We start from the raw sequence: 17,248 nt of genomic DNA on the forward strand, positions 1-17,248 counted from the left end.
GAACACTATCTTTGAAGGGACTGCCAGCCTTTGCTTTGCTGATATCACGTTTGTGATGTGTCAGGGACCCTGAAATGGCTTACCACTCACCGAGGAGGCTTTCCTAAGAAAGGAACTGGTGTGGAGACAAGCAGGTGTGACCTGTACATTCTTGGCCAGTCAGTAGAGGTGGATAAGGCATGCTCACATTTGATATTTGGATTGCTTTATCACAAGCCCTCTTCATATCCTTGTTCCTAACCAAATAGAGAGCATGTCCAGATTCCATTCAGTTTTCCCAGCCTCGACTTCTGTGTTGGTAACAGTGGCTCCTGTATACCTTGGCTGTCAGTCATATGGTCTAAGGAAACTGAAGTAGTCACCTGAGGGTTTTTGGAGGGGCAGATTGTGCACACTCAGCACATTTACACCCAAATTCCATCTCTACTGTTAAACCAAGTCATATTTCTATTTGTAGTAGTAGGTGGGCAAGACTATGTCAGGGGGCCATTCAAGGGGACCAACAGGGAGCATTGGAACTCATGGCAAAGCCCAGATGACAAACTGTCCTGAGGACCTCATGCTGTTATCGAGCAGAGCTCTGATTGCTGCCTTCGTGGTCACCACATCCCTCATAATCTATGAGTTGTATGAAAAGTCTTGGGTTTCTAGCCTTTCACTGGGCAGTGTTACTGACACTTAATGATTGGCTTTTTCCAATCATTGCTGCTGGAGCAGATTAATGATTCAACCATCACCCTTAGAAAGAATTCAGACATGTAGAATTGTTAGTAAGGTTGGGTTGAAATGTTTTTGTTAATGGTTTTGAGGTAAACATTCTCGGGGAACAATTTATAAAGTTTAGAAAAGCACGCTTTCAATAGTTGAACAAGGGACTTGGAACAAAACAATGGTAATCTAGCTTTTGCTAGCTGATGGACTACTTTTCTTGCTAGGATGAGTTGGTGATCAAAGGTGATTAATTCCTTGTACCCATTTCTACCCTCAGCTTCCTGATGAGTTAATAAGAAAACTGTTGAGTGGGTATGCACCCTGAGGACTTAAAGACGTCTGATTGTTTTCCATATGTGAAAGTTTAAATTAGTGATTCTTCTAAGATTTTTCATAAGATTATCTTTTGAGATAATAAAGCAATCAATCCTTTCCTTGTAACCACAAAATGCAGCCTGTCAATAAAAGAACTGAGAAAATGTCTTGCTTGCTTACATCAAGTTGCTTGGACATGAATGTATGTGGGTTCTTGGGTATAATTTGTTTTTCATTCATAATACATAAAACATTTAATCTTCCAGGCGGTGGTGGCACACACCTCTAATCCCAGCACTGGAAGGTAGAGGCAGGTGGACATCAGTTAGTTCAAGGGCAGCCTGGCCTACAAAATGAGTTCTAGGACAGCCAGGACTGTTACACAGAGAAACCCTGTCTTGAAGAAAACCAAAACCAAAACAAAAAAAAAAAAAATTATGTTTTTTACTTATATTCATTGTAATATTGTAATCATTCACTTAAAAACAGATTGTAACTACATTGTAATTTTTACACAGCTTGAAAGATTTTGTTGGCATCTATAAGCAGTAAGGGAAAAATTAAGAATAGACAAAAGTGATACATCTGGATAGAGGTAAGAGAGGGAGATGGCAGAAAGACCCTAAAGGTAGACAGGGGTGTGTGTGCACGTGTGCATTTCCCCTTTTTGCCAACCCCAGAGTTAAGTTTTTGCTGCACTTGCTGGCCCCAGAGAGTTTTTACTCCCTCAGAAAAGTGGAGTGATTAGTTCGCTGACTCCATGAACCCCTCAGTCCCTGAGCTGCTGAAGGCTGATTCTCACAGCAACAATAAGAATTGGCTTTGCAGTAGGTACCCTTCCATCCTCCTATACTTAGTTCAAATCCCTCTCCCTGAAGGAAGGCCAGTCTCACATCTGTGCGAGACTACAGGGCTAAAGTAACTTGAAGCAGTCCCTTAGTGTACTCCTGCAAGGGAAATCAAAGCACAGAAGAGGTGAATCTCTTGTCCTAAGTCACAGTCAGCCAGTGTCCGCTGATAGAATTCACTGACAGAGTCCTCTACAGTAGACTGCAGACACAGTTCACACACTCTTTAGAAAATGTGTGCTCCTATGGAACCTCAGTGTTGCATACTGGCTTGCTCACTTTTGGTTTCATCTCTGTTGTGACAGAATCTGTAATATTCACCATCCCCACCTCCACATCCTTACAGATGACCTGCCAGTATCCTATCTGTGGTAGTCCAGGTTGCTGGCAAATGTTCCAGAGTTACTCAGCTTTTCTATTAAAGAGGTATACTTTAAGGCCTCTCTTACTTTCTAAAGACCACGGGCAGGGAAGGTCTTCCAGCCAACCTTCAAGGACACTTGCAGACAAGCCCACAGTCTCCTCTCAGCTGCCTAGAACCTGCTGCTGTGGTCTCCAGGACAGGAGAGGGCAGCTTTGGATTATCATCACTCAGGCCCATAGTACTGGATAAGTAGCAATCAGGATGACTTCTTCCATCATCCCTGCCTAGCCAGTTGCCACTGAGAGGGTGCCCCAGTCTGCACCACATCCTAGGAAGCAAACTTCAAGAGTTGATGTGGGCTAATAGGTTGGAGAGGACCCCACTACCAGGTCCACTGAGATGCCTATGGAAGCCAGGCTGCCCAGTTTGATGCCTTCCACACCGGAGTCCCAAACCCTTCTCCCTCCCCCCTCTCCATAGAAACAAGCAGGAGCCTGAGGAGGGGCATATCATCATTTTAATGATGTAGATCTTTGGTGTCTCCCTCATTATCAGTAGACTATCCCCTCTCCTCCCACCACAATGTTTCTATGATGAGTGACAAACAGAAAGGAAATCACATTTTCATACTAAAAACAAAATGATCAGAGCCTTGATTTCTCCACTAAAAACTACACGTACAGTTCAGAATTCCACATGCAACACCTCAGATCACAGAGCAAGACCCCACATTCTGACCTGGAATCTCTCCCTCCAGCCTTGGGCTGGCTTTGGCCTAGGCTTAGGTAATACTGACACCTACAGGTGCTGCATGGAGGGCTTTGGGGTGGGGGGTTGGTGGACAAGCTGGGGGCGGGCCAGCCTACACCCCCCACTCCTGAGGACCTGTCCACCACCATGCATTGACTCCATCCTGTGTTGGGCAAGCAGGGTGCCTCCTTCACCCCACAGGGGTCCCTCACATCCCCCACATGGAAGCTGGGCCCAACTTTTATGTCTCTGTGGGCTGAGAGGATAGACAGAGGCTGAACTCTAGGAGATTTAGACTCAGAGGCAATTGGGGGTAAGGGTAGGCTGCTCCTTTGCTCCTGGTGGCTCTGCCCCCCAATAGTGGGCAGGGAAGAACTGTTCCACCATTCTGTCCAGGATAGTGTGGTCTAGGTCTGGAAGACTTCACTCTTCTGGGACACCTGCCCAGGGCCGAGTTCCCTAGGCCAGTGACCCTAGGAGAAAGGGGGATTTGTGGCAGAGATACCCACTTGCTTCTTCATTTACACCAAGCCCAGCAGTGTGGCTCTTCTGGGCTGCAGATCCTGGAGGGCTCTAGTCCCCCAGGCCAGTCTTGCCCCTTGGACTGCCTCTTATCCACTGGCTCCATGCCCCACCCCCTCATCCCGCCTGTTCCCAGATGCAAGCATCAACTCTTCTGTGTGTACAGTTCCCAGCCAGCTGTGAGGACCAGCTTCTGTTCAGTGGCTTGAGGGGAGGCACCAGTGCCTGTTTTGGACTCTACCGGTTCCGTGGCTCCCCACTAGGGCCTGCAGCTTCCCCTCTGCTGTTGCCATCACCCTCAGGAAGGTGACTGTTATTGGTCACACTGCAGTGCATGGTTGGTCCCTCATTGCTGGCATGGGGGACTGGAATGGGGACAGGGGAGGAAGCCGGCAGGGCTGGTTGAGGCGGTTCCCTCCCAGAGGTACTAGGCTGGTCCCAGGAGGCTGTCCGGGGGCTTAGGCCTCGCTCTGCCAGTTGCCCAGGTTCTGAGAGCAGTCCCCGAGAGGTGGAGGGCTGGGGTGAGGAGGTACGAGCAGCCCCTGACTCCGTGCCTGTTTGGGAGCTTCGGTGAATGCGGTGGCTGACGATGATGTTGTTGCCGAAGCCACCCATGGAGGCCATGGTGGTGCTCTGTTCTCGCTGTACCACAGCTGTCATGCCACCCTCCGCCATTAGCCTCTGGATCCGGCTGAGGGCATCTTCCCCACTGCCACTGTATTCTGAGCCCTCCCCTGGAAGATAAAAGCACAGCAAAGAAGGCATTAGTTGCTGATCTGAGCCTGATCTAGGCAGTGGGAGCTAGCAGATGCTGGGGGGAGTAAGAGACTATGAAAACTTGGAGTCCTGAAAGCAGGACAAGGCTCTCAAGTAGTACTGTTCCTTCCCTGCTTTACCTGGGAAGTGGCTAAGGCTAGTCATCCAGTTCAAGGCAGAGCTGGGCCCAAGGCAAGTGCTTAGCTTTAATTAAGCCTTTCAGCCTCATGCAGAGTGCAGGTTGCTTTGAAAAAAAAAAAAAAAAGGCAGAGAGGACTGAAAAGCCTGCTTTGTCTATTCTCTCCCCATCTGTGATGACTTTAAGACTTGGTCCTAGAATGGGATATCTCACCTAGTCTTTGTGAAGAAATGTGTGTGCTGCAGGGTATGGCTCAAAGACAGACAGTCTGCCATGCTTTATTTCAGCACTATCTTCCTTCAGCAACAGTTGTTTCTGTTACTTCCTAAAAGCCTGTGTTTAACTGTTCCCTAGAAGTCCTATCTCCTGTCCTCTATCCTTTATCCAGGGCTATTCTACCTCCCCTCGTCACTGCTCTCCCTGGGATACATGCCCGATACCATAGTTGAGAAACAGCTGCCAGCCTGGGCCTGTGAGTCTACCCTGCAGCTCTAAGTAGGGGAAGCATGGGCCTGTTCCCCAATGAAACATGGGCATTCCTTGCAAGAACAGATGAGATCTGGGCTCAAATCACACATATCTGCCATTATTTGGTGGCTGGCTGGACTTGGCCAGGACTCTTAGCATCTGCATAGTGTCTGGAGAGGAAATGAGAGCCCACATGGCAGGGCAGCAGCGATAGTTCTACCCAAGTCTTCCCTACGCCTTTTGCCAAGCTCAGCAGGTCTGGACAAGGCTCTCACCTGCCAGACACAGCTCCAATGAGTGCTGATCTGTCTTCTTTGGCAAGCTCCTGCCCAGTTATGGATTCTCCGGTTTTGGTGTACTCATGGATACGTTACTTATTTCAAGGTTACTGTTTACACAAGGCTTTCTTTGTCCCTTGCCCTGAGTCTTTTCTCTAATAGCTTGCTTGAGTCAGACTTCCAGGCAGTCACTTTTATGACTTAGCTGTGTCTAAGGTCCCAGCAGGCCCTTCTCACATGGGACCTGGCAAGTACTTGCTCATGTTCTCCCTCCTGGTCCTGACTCCATTTTTCTCAGTACTAAGTAGACAGGCTTTGGCTCTTAGCCAGATGACTTTCCCTGAGGTCCACAGGAAACTCTGCTCTTAACCCCCATGATGGCTTCCCTCACCTACTCTGCCCTAAACAGTTAAGCTTCAGCTTTGCATGCAAAAGACTGAGAACGTGAAGGGCCTTGAGTCCCAAGGCCACACCTTCAAACAGTAGGGCAGGGAGGGACCTCAGTGCCACTGAAGCCTCTATCCTATGAGTTGCCCCTGCTCGGCAATCTCCACTGCTTCCTAAGAGCTCTCTGGGGATCTCTCTTTCTCCTTGGGGATCTGCAGTGGGCTCACCTGGGTCCTGTGGGCATTGAACCCATCATGTCAGCTCCCAGAACGTCCCAGTGGTTGTTTCCAGGGAGGAAAAAGCTACCTTGGAGCTCAAAGGTGCTATACAGCTCAGCCCCAGAGTGCCCTGTGGCCAGCAGTCAAGTCTGAAATTCTGTCTTTTTCAGTTGTCTGTCTACAGTTCTGCATGCCCCCATCCCCACCCCACACCTCTGATTTGGCTATTTCCTATCAGTCTCTTCTTTCTTTCCAGCCTATTTCCATATTGCTGCCATTACTATTCTAATGCTTATTTAACTGAGCTCAGGTTAAGTCCACATCTTGCTCAAAACTCAGGAGTTCCAGAGCTTTCAAAGTCCTTTTGACAGTTGAGGGCCTTCTGACTAGGCCCTAGCCATTTTCTTTACTAACTCTGACACACCTCTGTTCCCTACCAGTGCATACTGAGATACATTATACAGGCTCTCACCTATCCCTTTGGTCTCAAGTCAACTTGGACTCAGAGGCCACAACTCAAGAGTAGAGGCTATAGGTCTTGCAGCTCCAGTAGCATTGCATACCTCTCTCTGGCTCAGTTACTAGAGGCTACAACATCTCTTGCTGCTGGACCTTCCTGGAGGTTTATTCATCTCTGGGCAGTGTAACACAAGGTTTGGGATGAAATATTTATTTGCCGAATACATGTATGGATGACTAAAAATGGGCTCCTAGGTTGCATACAGGAGCTCTAGACTCAAGGCCACTTTGAAAACTGGCTCTTACTCTGCTTCAGGAGAAATCTTTGTATGTCTGTTTCCTTTATGGAATAGCCCTTTGAGGGATGAGACATAGTGGCTTCACCACATGATTCTCTTTCTAAACCTTTTGGTCTAGGCAGTGGTCCCAGCACTCAGCACTCAGGAGGCAGAGGCAGGTGGATCTCTGTGAGTTCAATGCCAGCCAGGGCTGTTACACAGAGAAACCCTGTCTTGAAAAACCAAAATAAATAAATAGATAGGTAGATGATAATAACAACAACAACAATAACAACAACAATAACAACTCCTCCTTGGGTTCACAGTGCCTCATACAATGTGAGACACAGTGCACGCTGAAAAATAATGGATAGGAGATTCAGAGATACGCACAAGTCTGGCTTCTGGTCCTGAGTATGACCAGCCTTAGCCTAGAACCCTGAGCTGCACTTCTTTCCTAGAATGTTAAGTGGAGGCTAAGAGTCACTGGAGGCAGCTGGTGTATCCTCAAGAGGAAAGAAACACTGAAGCCCAAGGGATATAGATCCAGGAGAACAGTGACCACAGTGGGTAACTCTGCTGCCTCCTCCCCCATAGCTGAAGTATTTTTTAGAGTTTGAAAAACAGGAATGGTTTAATGCTGTTGGCAGATTGTTTCCTTGGCAAATTCTAAGGTACATTCTGAATGCAGGAGACAGGTGAGATAAGCAATTTCCCACAATGCCCATCAGCTGCATTTAATTTTAGGGGTTTTAGTCTGCAGAAGAGAGGAGCAAGGAAGTAAAGATTGTGGACCCTCTCATCACCATTTCCCATGCGTGTGCACGTGTGCATGTATGTACTGTGTTCCAGCTCTTCCATAATGCTACTTCTTTTTCCTAAGCCTGGGGCCTGAACTGTGGCTGCTATTCTAACTTCTGTCTTCACCGTATCAGAAAGAGGCCCAAGGCTGAGAATCAGAGCCTCTGAGTTCTCCCAGAAGTAGGGAGGCAGGGCCTTCCTTGGTTCCATTCATTTGTTCTATAGACTGGTATAGGCATGCTCTGTGCCAGTGCTGAGAGCAACAGTAAGCTCATCTCATTTTCTGAGCTGCCTCCTAGACGGTATAAGCCAGCTTGTGGCAGAGTCACATTCAGGTCCTAGAGCAACTCAAACTTCCTGACTAAAGCCCAAGAAGCATAAAAGAAAGACAAACAAATCCCCCTTACGAAGAGCTTCTCATTTTTTTTGTCTTAGGAATAGCTGAATGGATGTTAGTCATTTGGGGAGGTGGTAGTGCGGGTGATTGGACCAGGACTGCACACGCACAGGCATGCTCTACCACTGAGCTACACTACCAGAGCCTCATATTTTTAGAAAAAGAAAAACGGAAGCAGGCTGATGTTGTCTGGCTTATACTAAGGAAGGGTGGGCTACAGGATAATGATTACTATAATTAGACCTGGTTCTCAAACGAACAAATAAATCCAGGCCCTGCTGGTGGAGTGGAGGTACAGTCAAGCCCGGAAAAACTAACCTCAGCTAGACCTCTCCTATGCATGCTCCTGGAGACCTGACTACCTCCTTGTGCCTGCCTCAGGATGAGAAAGTGTGAGCAAGAACAATGACAACTAGTTTTCCAACAAGGTATCTGGCATCAGCACCATGGATAAGCACCTGGGACAAGGCTCCAGAAGAGACATTTAGTGACCAATTCCTCATCCCCTCCCATACTTTTGTCTGTTTTTGAAAGGGAATGCTATTCATGGGAAAACTGGGGAGTGGTGGTGTCTAGAGCTCTGAAAGAAGTGTGCAGGGCTATTCACAGAGCATCGAGCTGTCCCTCACCATTCTGCCAGGACTTCTGATGCTGCTGCCTGCTGGCCTTCCTGACTAGCATCTACCCCATTACCTGCTTTGCTTTAAGAAAGACAGGGAAGGGAAAAGAAAGAGTCTGAAAAAGAAAGTTTCTACCGTCCTGCCCACCCGAGGTCCCCGACCCCGAGAAGCTACAAGAATTGAACTGTAGCACGGCAAAGACAGGATTCTTTGGGAGGTGAAACTCCAATGGGTACATATCTCCTAAGCTGCAGATCTGCTCACAGAGCCACTGCTGTTCTTCATGTTTGGGACAGGGCCTCCTTCCACCTGGGAACCCTCAGTTCTCAGCTTGTGGTAGGTTTCCTCAAATGCACACCTGCCAGTGGGCCTCTGTCCACATGTCATAGTTTTAACTCATTGCTCTTACACATGCTGAAATGCCGCTACCAGCCATTCTGACTAGTGACATGTCAGCCTGAGGGCCATCTCCTCTGGAAAGCTTCCCTGGCCCTTCCTTGGCCCTTCCAAGGTCCTCATCACACTGAAGCTGTCAGGTGCTTAGCTGCCAGCTGTTTAACTTCACTGTACTCCAAGCTCTGGGGGGAAGGATGAAGGCTCCTTCTCAGAATCTCTTTCTTGTGTGTAAACATCCAGGACCCTGCCTCATCAGGTCCTCTTAGAGATAGTGCCCTGCCTGAGAGAAGCATTTCCTGGCTCTGCTGGAGAAGCAGTGGTTCCCATATGCCAGGGTGGCTCAGAATCCACAAAACCCCTGCAAAAATGGGCCTGGACAAAGTGGAATGCAACTTCATCTGCCAGCCCCTCACTGAGACTCAAAGCTACAGCTGGGTGCCTCAGCTGACATCGCCAGCTGCTCATGTCCCCAGCAAGGGGTTTCTACTACACAAAGAGCCTTGGGTCTTCGATGTGGGAGATGGGCTAGGCTGCAGACCAAAAAACGGATTTAACTCTGAACATTTCAGTTCATGGCAGGGAGAAGGAAAGTGCTCCATGGAGAGCTGCAGTAAGGAAAGGGGTTTCCTGAAGGCAACATAAGCACATTTGTTAATCTTGGCCTGAGGCACATCAGGAATTCTCCTTCCATGGTCTTTCAAGCAAATGGCTCAACCAGACCTAGAAAAAGTCTGTTTAGATGCTGCCTTGTTTGGAGCTAGGAGCAGCATGGGGGCTGGAGGTAGGAGGTAAGGAGAGTGAGAACAGCCTGCTTAACACAGCTGCTGATGGGTTCCAAAGTGGCTTGAGCCCTACCACTGGGAAGTGCTAATTGGTTCTTTAAAGTGTGAGACCAGCAGAGAGCCAGGGCTGAGGCAGGCAGTACCATACCTGAAGTAGGTGAGAGGAAGGACTGCTGGAATGCCCAGCTGTAGCCATAACAGCATCAAAACACTGATACAAGAGAAGCACCAAGAGCCTTGCCTGCAGCAGTCCTAATATGCCATGCTAGTTGAGGAGAGATAAACTAGAGGCCCAGGGTACCTGGCTCAGCTCTGGAAGGGGCACTTCCTACAAACTCTCACTTTCACGAACACTCTGGTAAACAATGTCCTCCAGGAACACAGGTCTAACTTGCTCTGAGAAGTCACATTTCCAGTCAGATGTCCCCTGCTAGTAGTTCAAGTTTCCTACCTTCACCAGGACCTGAGGATGCTGTCCCTGGCTCCTCTTCCTCCCTCTCAGTCTGTGTTTCAGCATTCTGCAACTGGAGGGCCAGAGTCTGCGTGCCCTGAGATGTCACAGAGGTGGTGGGGTTCCGCGGCTGCAGCCCGATTGCATTCATTAAGCCCATGTCTCTGTCTGTCCGCCACGTGGCTCGACTGGTCCTAGGGCAAAAGACAGACTGACGTCAAGAGGGCTTGGGCAGGCCCTTCACAGAAGTCATAGACTCTACACCAATTCCAGACCCATAGCCTAAAAAGGGAGGGCCATGACACCACAAGTGTCACAGCCTCATGGCAGCTAAGAAAAAAGAGCCTTGTAAGTTGGGAGTATAGCTACCCACAAGTGAGGCCCAGGCCCAAGGCCAGTGCCCTCCTCTCCTCGGGTATTGCCTAGACACAGACTGCTGAGATAGCCAGGACAGGTAGCAAAGCTGAGTCCCCAACTTCTGAGACTCACCAGTTACTCACTTTTACCTTCTTCTGGGATCACTGCTCCAGTCTGTGCCCTGTGATTCCTACAGGAAGCAGGACCTGCCTTAGGTCTCCTATTGAACCAGTATTTTGTTTTTATAGTGTTCCAGGTCTCATTAGTGGATTAAGTGAAAAAGAAGACCAGAGCCAGAGCTCAGTGGCTCCTGGGCTACAGCTATTGGCTGCTTGATCTCTGGGGCCCTAGTTATCTGAAGATACCAACCCCACAGTTCTCTCTGCGTAACAGAGAGAGTTCATGGGGCATTATTTTCTCTCTCTTCTCACTCCAAGTGTACTCAGACACCATGGCCAGAATGAGAGAGGGCATGTGTTCTATAATGAGACTCCAAGAGCAAGGGTTTTGTCTTCTTTTATAATTCTGTGATGTGTGTATCTGTGTGGGTATAGGCATGTGGGTGTGGATGTGAGTGCCAACAGAGACCAGAGGCATCACATCCCCTTAGTGCTGGAGTTGTAGGTGCTTGTGCTTGTGAGCTAATCCCTTTAGCTCGTCTTGTTTTGACTGTATGTAAATGCCTAAGACAAGTAACAGATCAATGAAAAGCTGTTCTGGCTGAGGAAAGGCCCAGAGACCCTCAAGACCAGGAGTCTTTTGACTTTAGCTTACCCAGGCCGCTCGATGCTCCTGCTGCTTGAGTGGACAGTGAAGACCGTCTCATTTAGCTGATCCCAGTAGTACTCAACACCAGAGTTTAAGGCCCTGGAGATCCATTGGGAAAGGCGAGGAATAGAGGGTGAGAGGTGTTAGAGAGGTGATTAAGAACTCTTGATACAATAGGGTCTTCAAAGTTGGAACATGTGGTAATTGTCTGAATGTAGTTGACCCCCATAATCGCAAAGGGAGTAGTAGTACTATTAGGAGGTGTAGCTTTGTTGAAGTAGGTGTGACTTTGTTGGCGGAAGTGTCTCACTGTGGAGGTGGGCTTTGAGTCTCATATATCCCCAAGTCATGGCCAGTGTTTTAGTTCCCTTCCTGTTGACTACAGGTCAAGATGTAAGAATCTCAGCTCCCTCTCCAGTACCACATCTGCCTGCACACCATGATGATAATGGAATAAACCTCTGGAACTGTAAGTTACTCCACTACATGTTTTCTTGTTTAAGAGTTGCCACAGTCATGGTGTCCTCATTAAACCCCTCTCCTTAGTGCTCAGAGAGCTATGCAGAAGAGGAGGCAGAAAGATCGTTAAGAGCTACAAGTGATGAATGGCTCCAAGGAAACATTGTGCTCCAGACCTTACAGGACTAATGCACATATAAACTCACAGAGACTGTGGTAGCATAAACAGGGCTTGTGCAAGTTAGAGCTAGATGGGGTTCCAGTGCTAAGAGGGAAAGTGGACATGAGTTACTACTTCTAACTAGGAAGCCATCTGCAGCTGATACCTGCTTGCAAAGGAAAAATTAGTTTTCTCCAGTGAAGTTAATCACACTCCAGGGTAGAGCCACATGCCCAGGAATAGTTGGTCAATACAAAACAAACTCAAGGCCGAGTGGTAGTGGCGCCCACCTTTAATCCCAGCACCGGGAGGCAGAGGCAGGCGAATCTCTGAGTTTGAGGCCAGCCTGGTCTACAAGAGCTAGTCCCAGGACAGGCTCCAAAGCCACAGAGAGACTCTGTCCCAAAAAAACAAAACAACAAAACAAAAACACAAACAAAACAAACTCAATGGTGTTTCTATAGTCTTTTGTTTCATATTGCTTTGTTTGGTTATAATTTTTTGTTTTTACTGGTCTTTTGCTTGTATAGTCTGGCTTTCATTTATGTGGTTTTGTATGTATATGTGTTTCCTGTTTTTTTTTTTAATTTTTAATTTTTTTTGAAGAGAGAGAAAGAAAGGGCATGGAGAGGATCTGGGAGGAGTTGGGGGAGAGGAAAAGTGTAATCAGAACATATAAAAGATTTTTTTTTTCAATTAAAAAGGGAAAAAAAGGAACAGTAAATGTTCTTAACTACTACTGAGCCATCTCTCCAACATCTCCTAAAACAAAACATTTTATATTTATTTAATATTATTAAATGTTATTAAATATTTAATAATACTTAGTAAATGTAGCGTGTGTGTGTGTGTGTGTGTGTGTGTGTGTGTGTGTGTGACACACAGTACAGTAGGCATGTGAAAATCTAAGGATAATATGTGGCAGTAGGTCTCCTTTCACCATATGGGTCCTAAGATCAAATTCAAGTGGTGAGTTATGGAGTCAGGTACTTTCACCCATTGGTCCATCAATACAACCAACAGTTTTAAGTTCACTAGTTATATCTAGTAGATAGCCTACATCTCATGGTAGTCCAGACCAAGTCAAGAAACCCACATATTGAAGAGCTTGGGCTTGAAGAGCTCTGTTCTTCCAACTTTATATTCTTTGCTCCAACACTAGTGTTTCGGAGGTAAGCATGATTAAAGGAGGTCATTAGGATGGGCATTAACCTATTAGAACTATGGTCTTATAAGAAAAGGGAGAGAGGACTCTTTCTTAGAGACACAGCCATGGCACGGTGAGATGGCAGGCAACTATAAACAAGGAAGACAGCTCTCTCAGGAAACCCTTGATTGATACCTGATCTCCACAACTGTAAGAAAAAAAACATCTGTTGTTTAAGCTACCAGGTCTATGTGTAAGGTAGCTTACACAGATTATGACGTATTCTAGCACGTCAGTTTGCAATCTGGGGCCGTGTCACTCTCCTTTGACAATAGGACGCCCCCACGGGAACAAGAGGTGGAAGTCAGCCAGAAGAAGGTGGGTTTAGGAAGAAGATGAGGGGCTTCCTTTTCATTCCTGGAGTCAGCACAGGCCTAGATGGGAAGATTGCAATGGGAGGCAGGGCTGCCTTGTGTAGAAGGCAGCAGACTTGGGGAAAGGCCCCAGATCTACCTGTACAGAGCCTGTTATTCTGTAGATGTTTCACCTGAGAGAATGTTGGCTTCCTCATTCTCTGCTCTATCTGCATGCAGATCTCATGGTTATGTGACTCCTATACTAAGACTCCTCTTTACAGAGTATAGTAGTTTCCTTCCTCTAGACAGTCATTTCTGTGGGGTCTAAAGGCTATTGGAGGGCAAAGGTGAGAGAGCCTTTTATTAGGGAAAGGCAAATGTCCAGAAGCGAACTGCAGAGCCTCCCAAAACAGAACTTTTTGGCGAACAAAAATCCTGGCTGCATTATGTCTATGTGAAACCAGCTGCCAAGAAGCCTTTGATTTACAAACTTGTCAAGATTTATTGACAGGTTGCAATACCATGTGGTCTCTGCCAAATCTCTCCTCTGTAATTCCTGCTACTCAGGGCTAGTTAGTGACAACAAACCATGTACTGTTGTAACCAGGAACCTTCTTCTTATCTCAGAACAAAACCTTTAGAAGAACCAGTCTGTTCTGGGACCATCGATAGGACACCAAGGGTTGAGGCTGGAGGCTTTTGAGTTTGAGCCCTGGCTATACTGCTGTTTCTGTGGCCAGTGAGTCTGACGATGGCAAAGCCAGTCTTGGATTTAATTTCAAGTCTGGGTACTGTACTGTACTGTACTAAATGATCAGTGTTGAAGATACTCTCTGGTGACTAAAGGTCACTGATTCTGCCTTTAAGTTAAAAGAATGATTTGCAGCCAGCTCTTTCTTTCTTGTGACTTGGTCTGAATGAAGGAATTACTGTCCTGGGTTCTTCCTGGGAGCTAAACAAACATACAGAGGCAAAAAGGCTAGAAAGGTCAGCAAGGGGCAATGTTTCAAATAGGCTCCCACACAGCACCTGACTCTCTTCAGCAGCCTCTCTAAGCTGTGCTTTGGGGTGTGGCTCAATCAGTCTCACTGCCGGAACCCTCCTGGGCTCCTTGACAGACGGAAGAGCTTTCTCCATGGTCCCAATGTTCTGTCCACACAATCTGTGGCTCTGAGCTTCCTGACTTCTTGAGAACACTCTTCCTCTGAGGACCATTTCCAGGAGGACTGGCATTTATTTATCTGAACCATCTCTACAATGAGGGAAAGAGCTGGCATCTGGCTCTCTCTCTTTCTCTCTCTGTGGCTCCCCTTTTCATTCCAAAGTGTATATTTCCCCTGCTTGGTTAGTGCTTGATTATAATTACCATTTATCCTGGCAGCTCTCTCTGAGGGACAGAACTGGGGCTTTGTAAGAAGTGCCATCCTTAGCCAAGGTTCCAGGTGCTTCATGCTCAGGTTACTTTTCTTTTGCCAATTTCTAGTCTGCCTTCTGAGCTGACTCTGGAAGCAGTGGTCTGGTAATGTTAACAGGGAAAACACAGGAAGCCAGTGGCCCTTCACACCCCCTGTAAGGATCAGTGGTGGTGGCTGAGCTGGCAATCATTCAGAGGCACAGCAGCAGCTATGAAGCAGTGAGGTATAACTCATTACTAGGAAGGGGACAGGGGATGATTATTGGGCTATTGGCCCACCGCAGTGTGATAGCTTGGTGTTAGGGACAGTCTTTTCACTTGTCCTAAGAGTTCTTTCCCAGAGTAAGATGGGGTATTCTTTAAAGCCTTTGTCTACTGTCAAGTGGGGATTTACAACCACCAAGAGATACCCAAGGAGCTTGTTTCCAGTCTTTGTGCTGGCAAGAGTGCTGAGGCTGAGACAATGGAAGAGAATCAAGACCAGCATTGAGAGTACAAAATGCAATGCAGCTGCCTGTGCACGGACAAAGGCAGACAACCACCTGTTTTGGGGGAGGGCTGCAATCCTGGCCCAGCTGGTGGGCTGGATTCTGTGCCCTTGGGAATGGGTGTGCCAGAGAACTACGTCACCCAGGGACAGGCAGCAAGCCTTAAGCAGCTGCTTATGAAACAGACAAGCACCCTAAGCTCCTACTTCTCTATTTGTTTTCAGTGTAGGCAAGAGGCCTATTGTAGATGTCAACACTCTGGCTTACTCTCCTATTTTCAAGTGAACCAATCACCTGATTCACCTAAATAGGACCTCAGGAGCCACAAAAGCAAGAATGTGTTCCTGTGACATACTTTTAAGCAGAAGATGATGTTATTTTTTTTCATAATTAAAAAAAAAACCAACTTTTAAAAAACACATTTATTCTGTTTTTGTGTGATGTTCATTGGAAGTCAAAAGAACAACTTCAGGGAGTTGATTGTTTCCTTTACCATGTGAGTCCTGGGGATTAAACTCAGGTCATCATACTCAGAGGCAGGCCCTTTACTGTTTGAGCCATCTCAAAAGCTTTGTTTTATTTTTTTGTTTTTTGAGAGAGAGTCTTGCTACCTAACCCAAGGTAGCTTCAAACTCAAGATAATCCTCTTGCCCCAGCTTCCTGAGATTAAAGTCATGTACCACCATACCCAGCTTTTGAAGGACTTTTTTTTTTTTTTTTTGATGGGAAAAGAGCTAAATATCAGTTATGGGAAAGAGATCTGGATTGGAAAATTCAGAGACCCAATTCTAACACTGATTTGTTCTAAGTAAGGCCTTAGAAATTGATAATTTTCTTACCTTGCCTGAAGATAACAGATATGAAGGTAGTTGAGTTTTAAACTCAGCAAAGGGAAAGTGTCTGTGATGTGGAGTGTTAGGGAGTCCAGGCTATAACCTATGTCAAGATGAGCCTTGGCTACACAGTGAGACCTTGGGAAAACTCTGAAGAACTTAAGACAATGTCTCACCCATTCCAAGTTTATAACAGACCCTAAATTTACCACCTCAAGGCTACGGGATCCCAAGAAATCAGAATAAATAGCAGGTTGGTGCGTTAAGTTACCTCCAGCTGGCCTAGGATGGGACTGCCCCATGGCCCAGTGCACATTTTATTTAGGGAAGAGGCTTGAGCTTCTGGTGGGTAAGAGTTTCCTAGGAGCCTAAGATGGCTTAGGCTCAATGGAGACTCTGGGATGCTGAAGACAACATATGGGGAGAAGAGAGAAAATAGAGGCCAAAGCCACCTTCATGTTTGGCTGAGGAGTCTGTGACTCACACCAAATATGTGGGCTAGGGTTTGAGACATGACATCTGGGAGGAAAGATGACAACAAACTGGGTTAGAGAGTACCTCTGGGAGGGTAGATCACTTTGTAAAGGAGAGAGCTAGGGACAAAGGTGAGTGTTAGGAACCATGGATACAATAAGACTGTGGAAGAATGAGGTCTCTGAAAAATAAGGGAAAAAAGGCCTATAAGTATCATGTTGCTATGAATAAAATTATGGTCCAGAACCCTATACCAATTTTGGAAAAGATGTCTACTAGATTTCTCTTAGGAATTCCTAAAGAGAAGAAGTAAGGTAACAAGCTTCATGTGGTTTGGGGAGAAGTATTTGAAAACCCACACAAACCCTAGACTACGGACAGCACAGAAGGGCAGAAAGAGACAGGTCCAGCATCTGGGATAAAAATGACAGTCATCAAAAAGGTAGGTTATGCTCTGGAAAGACACAGGAAGTAGTGAGAGAGGCTTCCTGGATACAGAGTCTTAGGACCAAGTAGCTGCCAGAAAAAGGCCCTCTCCCTGCTCCAAAACCAGCTTTACTGGATCACTTTTTAAGCAGCAGTCTCTCTTTGGGAGGGTGTCCAAATATTCAAGATGGAATGAAGGTACTACTGGTTCTAATGAACTAGGTTTTCTCTCCCAGGTGCCACTGTCTTAACTTAGTTGAGAGCTGACAGGGTCAGCCAGCAGTCACCTACCAGACCACAAGAACAGATCCAAATACATACTCAGAAAAAACACCAAGGTCCCATCAAAGCCCAAATAAAGGCGTCTGGAAGGTGGGGATGTAGAGCAGTTGGAGAATGATTGCCCAGCAAATGAATGTACAAAGC

General features: G+C 46.8%; 1 protein-coding gene across 10 annotated transcripts in view; it reads right to left on the reverse strand.

Annotated features, from left to right (window-relative positions):
* Nucleotides 1-2,737: 2,737 nt before the first annotated feature.
* Nucleotides 2,738-17,248, reverse strand: part of Ambra1 (autophagy and beclin 1 regulator 1) — a 219,394-nt gene continuing 204,883 nt past the window's right edge. For all 10 annotated transcript variants that reach the window (XM_051184178.1, XM_051184185.1, XM_051184184.1 and 7 more), the window contains 3 exons: nucleotides 11,072-11,164; nucleotides 9,941-10,134; nucleotides 2,738-4,244 (listed from right to left, as the gene is read on the reverse strand). In XM_051184178.1, the coding sequence (XP_051040135.1) occupies nucleotides 3,748-4,244; nucleotides 9,941-10,134; nucleotides 11,072-11,164 (784 nt within the window). In that variant the 3' untranslated portion in view covers nucleotides 2,738-3,747. The remainder of the gene's footprint in view (nucleotides 4,245-9,940; nucleotides 10,135-11,071; nucleotides 11,165-17,248) is intronic.

This window comes from Phodopus roborovskii, unplaced genomic scaffold (genome assembly GCF_943737965.1).
Source record: "Phodopus roborovskii unplaced genomic scaffold, PHOROB, whole genome shotgun sequence".
Taxonomy (NCBI): Eukaryota; Metazoa; Chordata; class Mammalia; order Rodentia; family Cricetidae; genus Phodopus; species Phodopus roborovskii.